Source organism: Taeniopygia guttata, chromosome 9 (assembly GCF_048771995.1).
Source record: "Taeniopygia guttata chromosome 9, bTaeGut7.mat, whole genome shotgun sequence".
NCBI lineage: Eukaryota > Metazoa > Chordata > Aves > Passeriformes > Estrildidae > Taeniopygia > Taeniopygia guttata.
The window spans coordinates 22700296-22716194 of NC_133034.1; the positions used below are offsets into that span (position 1 = coordinate 22700296).

Consider the following 15899-nt stretch of genomic DNA (forward strand, 5'->3'; position numbering starts at 1 on the left):
CCACAGACTCATCTTCCCAAACAGAGAGCAGCAGCTCACCCCCTAAACCAGGCTGAATCCAGGGATCAAAACGGCAGCACAGAAATATCTGGGATCTGCTCACACCCTGGGTGTCTGGGGCTGAGTCTTGGAACGTGGGAATGCTCGAGTATAGGACTGGAGGAGGAAAACCTTCCTCAAAAGCCATTTTATGACTAACAAGAATTAAAAATGTGCCACCACTGAGGTCTTGCGCAAAGCAGAGCTGTCCTGAGAGCCTCTGTGCAGCTCAACAGCCTCGCTCAGGCAGCTTTTGAACACCCAGAGGCAGAAGAGCAGCACAGAACAGCTCCTTGAACCTATTCCCATGGTCTCTGGCTGCAGGGATAGTACTGATACCGCTCCCTCATCTTCAGTATTATTTAATCCTAAGTGATCTCCACCAAGGAGTGCTGCTGCAAATGTAACTCAAGAATGATGCCACGTGGGCCAGCTGGTCACACCTCTTGCCAAACAGCCAGGATTACACCACCAACGTGGCTGTTAAACATTGTATTTCCAAGTACAGCTTGCCATAAATTAGGTCTAATGATAACATCCATTTGGGATGCAGCTTAGCTGATCACGTGCATTTATCTGCAACCTCTCTCCCACAAATAATGTCAAACCCAAGCTGGGGAATTCCTGGAGATGAAGGGCACTTAATCTCAGAGCAGCGTGTTTTATCTCACGAAAGAGTAAGAAGGCAGAAAGCACACCATAACCTGAGTTTTCAATCTGATTTTCTTTTCATGGGGAGGGCTGAGGCAAGGACTCACTGGCAGAGCAGGATGGCCCAGTGTAGCCAGGGGGACAGTCACAGGCTCCAGTTTCCCTGTTGCACTGTCCCCCGTTGGCGCAGGGCTCGCAGGAGTTCTGGCAGTCTGGTCCCCACTGGCCATCTGGGCAATCTGGAGAAAAAGGACATGAGGTGTAACCAGTGCCATTTTCTGTTTCAGGACAGTTGTAGATTTCTGCTGTTACCCTGAAGAATTTAAAAATAATAGTAAAACTGAGCTGGATTGTTATATTACCTCTACAGACCTACATCCCTGTCAGCCCAGTCTTTAAACTGCAGCACAAAAGAAAGCTGAAGAGAGACCAAAGGCTCTCTCCCAATTTCCATCACAGCTTGTCTGTTTATTGGTTTGGGAAACCAATTCTATTTCTATTGGGAAGCCAAATTCTACTGCACATCACATCTTCCGAAGCCAGGTGCTCCCTACCTTGGTCCAGCACCTCACACACCTTGCTCACAGGCAGCACCAGTCTTCCCAGCCGGGCACACACACTGCCCTGTCCTCGGATCACACGGGGCTCCTCCACAGCTGCACCTCTGCCTGCAGCCCATCCCAAAGCTGCCAGGCTGACAAGCTGGACAAAAAACCCCAAAGCGATGGTTAGGAGCATTTTGAAGACATTAGGAGGAAGTGATCAGTGTTGGCAGTAGTGTCTGAGCAACTGGTGGTCTCAAATTAATTAATTTTGCAGCAGTACCCTGCAAAATCTGTGCCTGTAGCTTTAAAAGCAACTATTGTTACCTGGACAAATGTTAGTTTGGGTAACTGGCCTCAGCCTTGTGCCTCGACCTTTGCAGGGGGAGAGAGAGAAAGAGAGACAGCATTTTCCAGGCTCCAAATATCAGCCTGGTTTCAGTGGGGAACTGCCAACTCCTATACACAACAAATGTACCTGTTTATCTGCAACTTCTATATCTGAATCTAAGTTTCCTGAATAAGCTTTTCCCTCCCAAGTGTATCTCCCAGGGAAACATGCAGCGAGTACCTACACAAATGGCATTTTTCTCCATGAAACCCAGCTGGACATGGATGTTTGCAGGCTCCTGTCTCAGGATCACACAGAACATCAGGAGGGCAGCTGCATCTCAGTTTGCAGCCAGCCCCATAAAACCCTGGGGTGCACTCTGAAAATAGAAGCAGATACAGAACATGTATAAGAAAAAGGAAAAGTTAAGATAAGTGAACAAAAATGAGAAAATAATTTGGCAGAAACTTGCAGAGAATATATTATAATGTACATTTTAGTGGTGTTGTTAAAAAGTGCAAATAACAAATGCTTACATTTCAAAGAGGTTACTGCATAAATGTAACCCAGAAACAGAGTGGCAGAATGTTTAAAGATTTATTCAATTAGAATACTTGAGGATGTATTCAATTAAATACATTATGGAATTCTCCTCTTTGATGTCTAAGTTCTGCTGCTCTTTGCCTTGTGCACAGCCAGGGCTGGGCAAGGCATGCTCCCTGTCAGAACTCAGCCCATCAACAAGAATTATAAAAATATTAAATTTTGTCATTCTTGTTCTCCACCAAACCCACCAGAATTACTGCCATAAATCCAACACAGTCCTGCCTGGCCAGAGAAAAATCTGCAGGGAGAATCTTTATTGTGTTACTCCACTGCTGTCTGGAAAGGGCTACTGAGACATGCAAACATGAATGCGGGATACAATTCTCTTTGAACTACCCCCAAAAAACTACAAAGAGTAAGCTGAATTCAAAGAGCTGCAAATCTGAAGGAAAAGCTGCATTACTGCACCTGTTTACAAATCACCCTACTGCCATAAAACACAGATTTTGCCACTTATTTACTGACTGTGTCAAAAAAGCACAGAAATGAAAACTCAAACCATCTTCATTACTTAATGTTGTATTAGGATTTAGGTTCTGGATTTTTGTTGTCATTTGATCAGGCTAAAACTCCTCCAATTCTTAAGCTCACCTTCAGTGTCCCTGCAACCGTAGAAGGGTTAAAACCCCACAAAATAATTACTAGGATATGAATATATGAGTAGCAGCGGCCAAAGAAAACAGATGCGCGGAAGGAGGAGAAGTTAGTGGGACAGAGGAAGAAGCAGATGTGGGGAAGCCAGCTGTGGGTGGTACCTTTGTGGCACTTTTTGCCGTGGTATCCAGGCTGGCAGGTGCAGGAGCCGTTCCTGGGGCTGCACTCCAGCGTGTGCTCCTTCACACACTGACACTCCTCCGAGCAGCCCGCGCCAAAGGCCCACCGGGGACAGGCTGCACACACAAGAAAAGGAAGCATCAGCTCTGTAACTATGCAGGAGCTGGCTGAGATTGCACACTGCTGCAGGATGCAACTGCTGCAAGAGGCAAAACCTCTGTTTGGCTTCAGCCAGTACGCCCCTGCTCCACAGCAGCACCTCTTCATGGGTGGGTGGGTGGGTGGAAGAAGAGTTTACATGATCCCTGTGCTGGGCCATTCATTTCATGTCAAGCAATACGTGGTGAATGCAAGAACCAGAAACATTTCAAAGCAAACTCAGTTGATCTTCCGAATGAAAAAAATTTGGGTGCACTCCAAGACAAAATCTTCCATAATCAAACCCAAAACAAAATAAAACAAAAGATTTTTGATCTTGCACAGATTTTACAAACAAAACCTCTAAGTACAAAGAAACTCGATCATCTATTTTGCAAAATTTTTGTTTTAATTCTTTTTATTCCATCTAATGTCTGATCCTCATCCTGTCCCAGCCAGCCCTGCTCCCCAGATCCCACTCCAATTCATCAGCAGTCACCAACCAGCTCCAACCAGATCCCAACCTCAGCAATAACCCTAATGTTAACTTGTCCACCCCACCTACAATCCTCACCTTTGAGCGTCAGGAAATCTCAGTCCTCATAGCAAAGATTAATCACTAGAGAAAAAGATTAATGGAGCATCTGGGGCTTCCTGGCACATCTCGAAAGTCCTGTCCTCCTGCTACTCCCAGCCTATTGCAGAACCCAAAGTCTTGATCATTTTACCATAGATTGGTTTGGATTGGAAGGTAATAAAGCCATCTCCTTCCAGCCCCTCCCTGCCATGTCCAGGGACACCTTCCATGGTCCCAGGCTGCTCCAAGCCCTGTCCAACCTGGCCTTGGACACTTCCAGGGATCCAGGATCAGGCACAGCTTCTCTGGGCACCCTGTGCCAGGGCCTGCCCACCCTCACAGCAAAGAACATTTTTCTAAACAGCTAAGCTAAACCTCCACTGGTTTAACAAATCCATTCCTTCTTGTCCTAGCACTGCCTGACTGTGCACAGAGTCACTCTCCTTCCTTTCTGCCAGCCCCCTTTAGGTGATGGGGAATCTTTTACAGCCTGTCACACTGTGCACACATTGAGCAGATCCCAAAAACCCCGGGGACTTACTGAGGTGGCAGAAGCGGCCGTAGAGCCCGGGGTCACACAGGCAGGCTCCATACAGTCTGTGGCAGTGGCCCTTGTTGGCACAGTTGCATGGTTTGTTGCAGTTCTTCCCAAAGAAACCTTTTGGGCAACCTTTGGAGTGCACAAACACAGGAAGCATCAGCGTCTGCAGGTCACAGCCCCAATCCCAGAGCGGTTTGTGGTTTGTGGCCGAGCTCTGCGCAGCCTCGCCACCACTGGCTTTTCTCACCCTCTGTTCTGCTCAGTATTTAAAGCAAAGGAGCACGGGGGGCAGAGCTGGAGCCGTACCGTCCTCGCAGAGCTGGCCCTGCACACCGGGCGGGCAGCGGCACTGCCCCGTGCCGGGGTCACACCAGCCTCCGTTGCGGCAGCCGCAGACACCGGCGCAGCCTGTGCCGAACGTGCCGGGGGGACAGGCTGTGGAGAGAGCAGCGAGGGTCAGCACAGCCAGAAACCCTTCCCCTCGTGTGGGAACCCAGGGCTTCCCTCTGGCTGCCCTGGAACCCTGGCAGGGGTCAGGAACCCCCCTGGACAGAGCCCCCAGAGACACTGGCTGTGATCTCCGTCCATGGAAAAGAGTTTTCAATCTTACAGGATGAATTACCAGCTCTGAGTGTTTGATATAAGTAATAATTAAGTGTGGCATGGGTGCAAAAGTAAAACTTTAGGATTCTAGATTAGGGGTCCAAAGGGGACAAGATGGAGGAAATTGGGTGTGTCTTGTCCTTTTTCTCCTTCTTCATGCCCTCCATGTTTCACTGTGGTGTTGGCATTTTTCTGTTGGTTCAGGCTGGGGACACACTGTTCAATGTCGGTGACAGATATTGGCACATTATTGTAAATCCAGCACAGGTAGTTTGTGGTATTTAATGTTTGTAACATCCCACTGAGGGCAGAGCCCCACACGCTGCCCTGCAGGACAGAGCTGCGGCAGGGCAGCAGAACATGTCAGAGATAAACAGAATAAACAACCTTGAAACCAGCACAGACGAATTATGGCTTCTTTGGCAACAGCGCAGAAAGACAGAGACTTTCTACCATCTCAGAATCATCAATACCACAGATTCCGACACCCTCTGCTGAACAGCCAGCAAAACACGGCTTTGGCCACTGAGAAGGGCAGCAAGGCCGAGGAAGGGTCTGGGACACAAGTCTTGTGAGGGAGCAGGGGGTGTTCAGCCTGGAAAACTCATGGGAGACCTCATTGCTCCCTACAACTCCCTGAGAGGAGCGTGCAGCCAGGTGGAGATCGATCTCTCCCAAGCAACCAGCAACAGGGCAAGAGGACACAGCCTTAAGCTGCACCAAGGGAGGTTCAGGTTGGACATCAGGAGGAATTTCCTCAGAGAAAGTGTGACTGGGCGTTGGAATGGGCTGCTTGGTGGAGTCACCATCCCTGGAGGTGTTTAAGAAGAGACTGGATGTGGCACTCAGTGCCATGGGCTGATTGAGAAGGTGGTGCTGGGTCATAGGTTGGACTCGATCTCAAAGGTCTTTTCCAGCCTAATTGTTTCTGTGATTCTGTGAAAACTGAGCAAGGAGAGAGTCCTTTTATTTGAGCAGGCTCTAAACAAAGTAATATTCTTCTGTAAAGCACATCCACCTGATCTTTAGTAGGACATCTCAAAGGACACTGAATTAACCAAGCTTTGGGAAGCACTGTCACGTATCCAACCCTCCCCCTGCACATGCTCCCCTCCCCACAAAGCACGGGCTGAAAAACCATTGCCTGTCAAGTCCAAAGCTTAAACATCAGAGCACAGCTTTGAACACTCAGAGATAAATATTTTAAACATTCTTCTTTTCTCTACCAAACGCTATTATAAAAATAATATCTTGTTTTTCAAATGTAGTTTCTGAAACTCCCCAGGTAATCACGGCAGCAATGGATCCACAACAGCAAAAACAAACTGTGAGATGCAGCCTTGCTCGGCTGTTTGCAGCCTGAGCTGCCTGAGTGAATACAGTTGCTGGAGTCATCTGACTTCACTGACGTTTTATCAATGTACATTAAGAAAGTTGACATTTCACATCAATTTCCATTTGGCTTCTTTGGAGCATTATTAGAGAAATTTAGTTCCAGTTTTTTCCACTGTTTTAGCTTATCCTAAACCTGCTTGCCCTAAACCCATGAATTGTGCTGTATATTAAAAAATGCAAGGGAAAAGAATGAAAGCAATCACATATGACTAATTCATACAGATTAGATATTGTATTTATCACTGTCCCTGCTGACTTCTTCAGACAGCAGGTTTAGCTCAGTAACACAGTCCTATTAAAATTCTTTAAATTCCAGAGGTGAATTCCATTAGACTACATGCATGGAGGTCTAGTGCAAATACACATCACAAATGTTGTTTTTCATGAAATGAACTAAAGAATTTGGATGCTGCCTTGAAATTTTTATGATCTACCCTGAACTACGAGCACACCAGGGACAAAAGTAAGAATATCCTCACTTGATAGCTTGAACTGTCTTAGACAGACTGGAAATTATCCTTTTAATCTTCTCCATTCTATTCTCTTAGCTGCCCCCAGTGTTTACAAACCAAAGCCAACATCAGTCTCCCAAAATAACCACAGGCAGACTGCTGGTTTCAATCACTTGCTTGATTTTTCTACATTTCTGTCCATGTGATGATGTCTCCTAAACAAGCTTGATGGCAATTAACCTGAAGAGTGCTGTCTAGTGATGTCAAGTAATAAATTTTCATCGACTTTTTGTCTCACCAGTGACAGCAAAGACTTTCTGAGAATGATGGGCCATCATGTCACACACCATGAAATGGAGGGACCCATCTCAAACAGGAAATCTGCTGTATGATGTCTCAGACAAGCAGCAGACAAGTTTTGCCAAACTGCAGATGAAGAACAGCACATCAAGAAATCACCACTCTCTTTCCGATGGGTTTTGACACATACTTCTGAATCAGAAAGATCTTCTGCCAGGAAACAGGAGCAAGGAGAGTGAAAACCTGTTATAAAGGGCACTGACTTGGCAACAGAGTTCTGAAAAATACCATTTCCAATGTGAAAAATTAACTGCTCCGAGAAAGTAATGTTAATAATAAAAAGAATGATAACTAAAAAGAAATGGAAAACATAAGAAAAAGATTTAAAAAGCAATGTCTTTGGGTGCTACAATGGAAAAACTCAAGTTTAGCATACATGTCCACTGAGAGTGTCACACCAACTTCTGGGACACACTTCTGGAAATCACCAAGGTAGGTTGTGGAATGAAGCATGGCCAGGAAACTTCAGATATTTAGGACAAGGATGATTGTGTCCTGACCTTCACTGGAGTGCAGGGACCTCTGTGTACTGCGGCATCACTTACACTCCTATCTAATGTGCCCCAGCAGAGTAAATTCGATTATGACACAGCTGTGCTCCTTCAGGAGCTTCACAGACGAGAAGTACAAGAGGTTCCTGCATTCCCCAGCTGCAGAGCCCCTGCAGGAGGCTCTCTCCCCTCCCAGCCCGTACTCACTCTCGTTGCAGATGATGCCAGCCCAGCCGGGCGGGCAGACGCAGCCGCTGCGCTCGCTGTTGCAGCGGCCCCCGTGCAGACAATCCTCACACCTCAGGCTGCAGTCCTGGCCAAACGTGTCACCCAGGCACACTGGCAGCAAAATAAAACCACACAGGGCTGAGTGAGCAGCCGGGCAAAATCGCCTCTACGAGCTCTTACCTACGGCCGCTGCGAACACCGCCGGTTTGGCACAAAAGCAAAATGGGCATTCCTGAATTTCCCTCTTCATGTTTCTGACTCTAAGTAAAAGGAAAGCTGGGTGTTCAGCTGGAATTTACTCCCCTAAATGCTGTCATTCTCCAGCCAAGAGCACTTCCTTTTAAAAGCAAGAGTTTTGCCTTCAGAAAAGGTGAATTTGCACCCAATGCTTGATAACATTGTATATAGCTGTAAGAATTTATTGGGACTTTCCTTCTCTCCTTGCTCCTCCTCTCCTCCCTGTTCTTTTATTGCAGTAAGTGGATGTAGTGCTACTTAAACATAGTTCAGTGGTATTTTCAACCACACAGTTTGAGTGCTCTAGGAAAACAAAGCAAAATACACATTTATCACGTCTCTTCTCTTCATGGATATGAAGAGTTTTATACAGGAAACCTGATATGAAAATGCATTTGTTCCCTCTCCTTTCCCACCCTCCTTTTATCCCTTGCACCTTCACTTTCTCTTTGTTGGGTCTATTGAGACAGACATGCAAAATAAAGTTGACTGTCTGGTAAAATACTTCAGTGGCACTGAAGATCCCATCCACAGAGTTTAGAGCCTTCAAGGTTTTTTGGCTGTGGCTGGAGGCTTTTTGGAAGGGGATTTTTAACAGCACCTGAAAGCGAGCTGGCAGCTGATTTCAGCCTTATTTCAGTAAGTTACAGGCTGGTTGCATTTCACCAACAGTTTTCTGTGTGAGGCCAGATTTCCTCTAGGTCTGAGCACCCAACTGTTCCCTTTTCTGTAGCTGAACAAATGCCCAAGCTTTCAGGGACATTCAGAATCCCAGTGCTCCCACTTGGAAAAGGGTACCAATTTATGCTTCAGGAGAAGAATACAGACCACCATTAAAATCATCATGCTTCCACCTTAAAAAGTCATTCAAGTTATAGAAAATACTTAATTACTTGCACCAGCTTACTGTTAAAGCAGTTTTTTTTATAATACAGATAGCAGCACAAAGCCATGTCTGAAAACACAAGGAATAAATTTTTATTCAGGAGGTAAAAGAACTTACTAAACCATTTAAAGTTCTTTTTCTCCATCATGTTTTCATATAAACCACTGCATCCTGCAAAGCCTGAACCTTAGAAAAAGTGCAGCTGCTCAGCTGTGACTGATAATACCCAAATTTCTGTAGCTAAATATAAATAAAACATGCAAAAAGTGGTCAATAAATATTTGATTGTGGTTTCTAGGCCTGATAATTTTGCCTGTGGTTATCTCATTTATCAGTTTCCCAGATGGTTACCGGTGTTGTTGAGTCCAGTTGTACACTGTGTGATTTGGGAGGGTCTCAACAGTTTTGTTCTTAAAAATAAGGTAATTTTTTATTAAAGTCAAGACCAGCTCCTGATTTTTGCCTGTAGGGCACAGTCCTCAGATGGGTAATTGTAGAGTTTATATAAAAATCATGGACACACATAGAAAAAAAACCAGAAATCCTCCCTGGTGATTCACCAGCACTCAGCACAAAGCAAATACAGGGTTTCACCTCATAAAACTCTTAAAATTGTGAAGTTTCCACCTTTGGGTGGAAAGACTGAATCATGCAAAGCCCAGGTGGGTGTAAAGCTGTTCTGCACCCACTCCTGTGACAGTGGGTGCTCGGGTGCTGCGTGCCACCCTTTGAGCTGAGCAATACACGGATGGGTTGGTGCTTTTCCCAGAGAGTCAAGGCAAGCCTGAATCTTCAGGGGATTGTTTTTAACACAGGCAAAATGCAAATATCTTAAACAAAAAGCCTCCAGTTGTTATGAAAGGGTTTGTAAACAGGCACCCATGCTCCCAGCTCTAGGAGGAAGGGAGTGTTTCCCCATGCCATCCTCTCACCCCTGGCATGATGAGCTCTCCCTGGCTGCTGCCCCCGGGGCTCTGAGCATCTTGCTTTCCAAGCAGCTTCCCAGCCACTGCTTGCTGTGCTGCTCACTCTTCCCCTGCCTCCCTCCCAAAGCATCCAGGCAGCCTCCTGGTTCCTCCCACAGGTCCCATTTGGGATGGAACATGGACACAGGCAGGACGCAGGAGTGCAGGATTAACGCTCATCCCTCCTCCTGACGCTGAGCCCTGGCAGCCCAGCCCCAAATCCTCTCCCTGGGACGATCCCCCCCGGTTGCTGTGCTGGCTCAGGGCCCTGCTGGTCACTCACCGACCCTGTGCACCAGGGTGAGCTCTCCTCGGGGGTCTCCATCCTCGGCCAGGGCCCCGAGGGCGAAGCGGAGCAGCTGGGGGGGCCCTCGGAACTGCAGCCCCGGGGCCCCAGCCAGCCCTGCTGCCTCCTCTGCATCCGCCTCCTCCTCACCTAGGGCTGGACAAACACAGCCATCAGCACCCCAGCCTGCCTCCACGGCCTCTCAGCTACATCTTTTCTTACTATTATGGTGCCATTAGATGTTCCACTCACCCCTCTGCCCAGCAGTCCCAGCCCAGGCATTTTCTCATCTGTACTTGCAGAGTTGTACAGACGCCCTCCCCACCCCATCTTTCCCTTTTCTTTCTTCTGGAAAAAACTCTGCTCCTGGAGAATCAAAATTAAATGAGGAGATTCATTTTCCTCACTTGAAGTTTGAGATTATTTTTAGTTAATGAAGGTCATTACTCTTGCTCGTTTTGGAGATGACAAATAGAAAGTGAGGCTGGATGAGCAATTTATTTTCAGAAACATTAAAACCTGGGCCTTAAAATGACGGGAAATCAGTTGGCTTTCTTTTTGGTGTTGGTTAGAATATCAAACTCTGGCTTAAGGTTTAGCAGTTGCTAAACTTGGTCATAAAACTGAGTTGCTCTGCTAAACTCTGGGCTGGTTACACTGGCAGAAATCCAGGATAACGTCACTGACTAATGGAAAAGTTGCCATGGCTGATCAAAGGAGAACCTGGCTACCCTCATTTTTTTCCCACAGGATGTTAAACTTCATCAAATAGTGCAAGAGAAGTGTCAAAATAGTATTTATTTCTAAACCAGGAGCTTTAAGTTTTCAAACACGTCCAGGGGATTTAAGTGTTCATCTGCCATTAATCTTTGGCAAAACCCATTACTGGAGGATGAACGTGGATCCACGCACTGCACGTAGCCCTGCCCTGGCCATGTTCAGAGATGGCTCAAGTTGGGCTCCCAAATTCCCAGGATTTGTGAAAATCCCCATTCCAAAATCACTTCTTAAATCAGTGGGAAATGCTTAATAGCCCTCAAGTTTTGAGAAGAACTCACCCACGCAGGCCCATCTGCTATCCCCAAGCCTGTAACCCTCCTTACAGGCACACTCGTAGGACCCCAGGGAATTCACACAGAAATGGTCACAGTTGCCATTATCCAGACGACATTCATCCACATCTAGAAAATCCAGACATAAATGGTGATTAGGAGCAAGTACTTCTGCTTGGAGAGCCCATGCTGTGCCCAGCTGCATCTGACAAATTATTCTATACATAAGAAAACACAATTTTTCTTATGTGTTTTGGGGCTCTCTGCTTCTCTCTGGTATTGGAGGCATGAAAACATTTCAGGGCAACAGGGAGCAGGTTATTTCACTGATGCTTTTGTCTCGAGTGAAAACAGATGCTTTAGGCTGTTAAGCTCAGTTGATCCTTCAGTTATTTTGAGGGCTCTTTTTTTGTGGAAGGAGTGTTTTAACACACATCAATATAAAGTGTCCATGGAGAGAGAAGGGGCTGGCTCCTCTCCCACATCCCCACTTCCCCACGCTGGATGCTGGGTTATTCCTGTATTCCAGCCTCACAAGGAGGAAATCACACATTTGTAAAACCTTATCAGCAAAGCTGGCATAGGGTCAGTGACTCTCATTAGAGCAGTGCCCACAAAGCCCTGCAAAGGGCTTTGACAGCATTTCTTCTGCCTTGGGCTGTGATTAGTTAGACCGAGCCACTGCTACCAAAAGGCTTTTGACAAGGGCATGGAATGATGCAGGACAAGTGGGAATGGCTTTAGACTAACAGAGGGAAGGTTTAGACTGGATATTAGGAGGGAATTCTTGACTCTGAGGGTGGTGAAGGCCTGGCTACCCAAAGAAGCCGTGGCTGCTCCATCCCTGGATGTGTTCCAGGCCAGCTTGGACGGGGTTTGAAGCAGCCTGGGATAGTGGGAGGTGTCCCTGCCCACAGCAGGGGTGGAATGAGATGACCTTTGGGTGCCCTGCAGCCCAGCCCAGCCCAGCCCATCCCCTGCTCACCGTCGCAGGCGCAGCCGTCGGCGCCGAGCTGGAACCCCGCCTTGCAGGCGCACTCGTAGCCCCCCGCGTAGTTGATGCAGAACTGGGAGCAGCAGGACTCTCCAGTCTCACACTCGTCCACATCTGCAAGGAAAGAGCAGCACGTCCAGCCCTTGAGACACCCCCAGCTGCTGCCACAGCTCTGCTGAGAGCTTTTGTGCTGCTTTACACCTTCTTCCAACCACATAAACACTGTCTGAATCCTGAATCCTGACAGCAGGTGCCTTCTACCTACTCCCAGAGCACCCAGGACCCTCCACATCCTGGGAGAGGCATCTCCTCTACAAGTCTGAGCTGCCGTGAGGGGCTTTACAAACACCAGCTGGTCTTGCGGGTGATCAAGGACAGGACCCAAGGGAATGGCTGGAGGCGTGTCAGGGAGTTTTAGGTTGGATATCAGAAAAGGTTCTTCCCCCAGAAGGTGCTGGGCACTGCCCTGAGGCTGCCAGAGCTCCAGGAGGTTTGGAGAATGCTCCCAGGGATGCACAGGATGGGATTTGGTGCGTCTGTGCAGGGCCAGGGGTGGGACTCAACGATCCTTGTGTGTCCCTTCCAACTCAGAATATTCTGTGGTTCTATGAAAAGAGACAACAGCAAGGACCCACCAGCCCTCAAAAACATTCTATATAACAACAACCTACATCTGACAATTTAGACTTCTTTACATTCAGCCTCATTCAGTGCAAACCAGCAATGCTCTGATCCAACCAGGCACTTGCTGGACTGCAGCAGGCTGGAAGGTCCAACTGCAGTTTTTGGTAACTCATTTCCTGCTGCCTCCTGCTGCTCTGTGCCCGCTCAGAAATTGGTATCATTGACACCACTGTTCTGGTGATTAGATAGGAGAGCTGAGCTGTTATCTGTGCACTGCAGGCTCCTGGCTGCTGTCAGGCTGCTGAGGAGGTCAGTGGCCATCCAAGGGCCACCTTGTCAATGCTGAGTCTGCAAAATGCTTCTGAACGTGGCCTGGCTGAGCAGCTGCAGATGGGAAAGGTCAGTGTCTCAATTAACCTTGGAAGGAGCACCAACTTTATGAGGAAACACGGACAGGAGAAAGAAAATGTAATTAATCAATTGAGGTGAGGAGGTCAGTGTGAAAATGATTAATGCAGGTTATTTGAAGGCAGTGTTTTCCAGAAATGTCACACGCTGAGCTCCTCTGCAGTACCATCAGGTGATGCCTTGCTCTGGGTTCCAGCAGCAGCCCCTTGTTTGTGCAGGAATGCAAAATCTGCATCCCACAAAAAGGAGATTTTTGCTGTTAAGAGCAACTTTTCATGTCTTCAGCCTTCCTCTGCGTTCTCCCCCTTCCCTTGCTGTGTCTGGAGTATCTGCTTCCCCCTGCGGTCCCCAGCAGCAGGTCACTGAGCTGGGGTGTGGGCAGGAGGCTGCTTTGCCTCCTGTCAGCTGTACAGACAAGACTGTGTAACCCACCCACCCCTGAGAGGCTCTGGCTCCAAATCTGCCTCCCAAACTTTTTCTGGCTTTGCTTTTTAAGCTCCATCATCACCCACCTTTGCAGCCCTCAGTGCTTCCCTCCTCCTCCTCTCTCCTGCACTTGGCTTTTTTTCCTTGCAAGACTCCTTTTGTCTGTAATGCCTCTTGCACTCATCAATGCTCCCACTCTCTACCTCTTCTCATCATCTCTTATCTCACTACACCGCTTTGTGGTGCCTGTTCCTTTTTCCATTCTCCTTCTCTTCCTGGCTATTCTTAAAAATTGTAATGGCACAGTGACAGCAAGCCCAAAGCAGAATGAGATACATTTTGCATGACAAAAGCCATAAACAAAACAAAACCACAAAACACACACATAAAAAAAACCTCGTAGTAGAATCGCTTAAAACATGAATGACTTTTTAAGCTCTTGTCTCGAAATAAACCCAAATCTAACTCTGCTTCTTTCACCTCCCAAGTGAGACTTCTCACAGGCAGAAGTGCAGCCTCATCCCTGAGCAGATCTGATGGAAACCCAGCAGGTTCTGGAGCACCAAGTGGAGTTTGGGCATGAAGGACTTGGGAGCGGCTGTGCTGCTGTGCTCCCAGCCACCAGCTGAGGAGGGGAGGGAAACAAAGTCAGCTCTGTGATGCTGCCCAGGGTGAGACACAGCCCTGGCAGCAGGTGATGCACCAGTGTCACTGATGCACCAGGTGCACTCTCAGGTACCCATCCCAGGGCCAGCCAAGCCAGAGCAGCGCAGTGCAGAGTTAATCACACCTGCAGAAGGAGCGAAGGCACGCGTGTCCCTGAGCAACAGCTCTCCTGCAGGCTCCCCAGGCCCTTCCAGCCTGCTCCCTGCTCCCAGCACGGTTACCTGGGCAGGTTTTGGTGTCCCCAGCCAGGCGGTGGCCGCGGCGGCAGGAGCAGCGTGGCCCCGCTGCCGTGTGCTCGCAGACGTGCTCGCAGCCGCCGTTCCCGTCCCGGCAGCTGTCCACGATTTCCATCTCGATGCCTTGCAGAGAAAGAAATCAAAAAGGATGTTAAAAGGATCAGCCTGCTGTAAAGCAGCAGCCACGGGGGCTGTAGCAGGGAGTGTAAGCAGCTCACAGGCTTTGGAGTCACTGAGCTCAGTGTCAGAACAGAGGATGCTCTCAAATTCAGCCAGGTGAAGCTGGTTCAGTGATCAGCAGCCACCTCCTTCCTAGGTTGTCTCAGATTTATGCTTTGTCTGGACACAGTGCTTGCCCCAAAGGAGGAACAGAAGCATCTGAGGAGCCCTGGTGCTGCCCCTCGACCCAGCCTGATACACTTCCCAAAGAGCAGCTCTGAGTTATTATTATGCATGGCAGCGGCAAAGAGCTGGGTTCTGAAACATCCCCCAAACACAAAGGCACTGAAACTTCCTCAGCAGAGTCCTGCTAGTGAAATGGACACCCAACACAATGCAAAACAATCCTCAGGTTTTGGTTTTTGGGTGTCCCGGCCAGGGGGACACAGCAGCTCCTCTGCTGAGCCTTTGTCCCCTGCAGCTAAGGCAGGGTGGTACAGTGCCACTGCCAGCCCCCTTTGCCCTAACAGACTTCCATGCCCTCCTCATGTGGCTGCCCTGGACAGTCCTCAGAACACCCTGGCCATTTCCAGTGGGAGCCCTCACATGAAAAACAGAACACCTGGCCACCTCTCTCCCACCCAGCTGCTTCATCAGATGATTTCTCTAGGATAAAAAGAAACCATAGAAGTTCTTATATAAAGTTTTTCATGAAGGATTAGCCAGCTTTTGTTACAGAGCTATTTAGAGAGAAAATATCTCTCCTGCTACGTAGGGAAACTGAGAAACACTCACTGTACCCCCAGAAACACCCCAGCTCAGAGTGGTGGCCATCAGATCTGGCACAGAATTTCCCCAGACACATCTGTGTTGGTGGGCTCTGGTCCTACCCCTCTCTGTGCTCCCAGGGAGCAACCTGCTTGCCAACAAGAAATGTAATTCCAGCTGGAGAAGAGTATAAATTAAGAGAATAAATATCACTACATCTCATGCATAGTGTGATTATTTGCACCAGGGAGAAGAAATCGTGTCTCCTGTCCAGTGTGTTAAGCTGGGATTTAGTAAACCCAGCAATTAAATGCAGAATCTGACTTCATACACAATCTTCATCATTTACTTTGTCTCAGTTCTTCATCAGTAAAACTGAAATACCAGCTCTTCCCCAGCCACTGGGGAAATGAAAGAATAAACATGGACTGTAAATTGCTCAAACACTGGGATAATCCTGATCA

At 47.9% G+C, this 15899-nt stretch overlaps 1 protein-coding gene across 1 annotated transcript in view; it reads right to left on the reverse strand.

Moving 5' to 3' along the window:
• LOC100227840 (uncharacterized) overlaps positions 1 to 15899 on the reverse strand; it is a 192940-nt gene that overhangs the window by 40740 nt on the left and 136301 nt on the right. The window contains exons 10-20 of the mRNA XM_030280643.4: positions 14494 to 14631; positions 12140 to 12262; positions 11161 to 11283; positions 10100 to 10258; positions 7708 to 7839; positions 4506 to 4634; positions 4200 to 4328; positions 2925 to 3059; positions 1808 to 1942; positions 1267 to 1392; positions 798 to 929 (exon numbers count right to left, since the gene is read on the reverse strand). Coding sequence (XP_030136503.4) covers positions 798 to 929; positions 1267 to 1392; positions 1808 to 1942; positions 2925 to 3059; positions 4200 to 4328; positions 4506 to 4634; positions 7708 to 7839; positions 10100 to 10258; positions 11161 to 11283; positions 12140 to 12262; positions 14494 to 14631 — 1461 coding nt within the window. The remainder of the gene's footprint in view (positions 1 to 797; positions 930 to 1266; positions 1393 to 1807; positions 1943 to 2924; positions 3060 to 4199; positions 4329 to 4505; positions 4635 to 7707; positions 7840 to 10099; positions 10259 to 11160; positions 11284 to 12139; positions 12263 to 14493; positions 14632 to 15899) is intronic.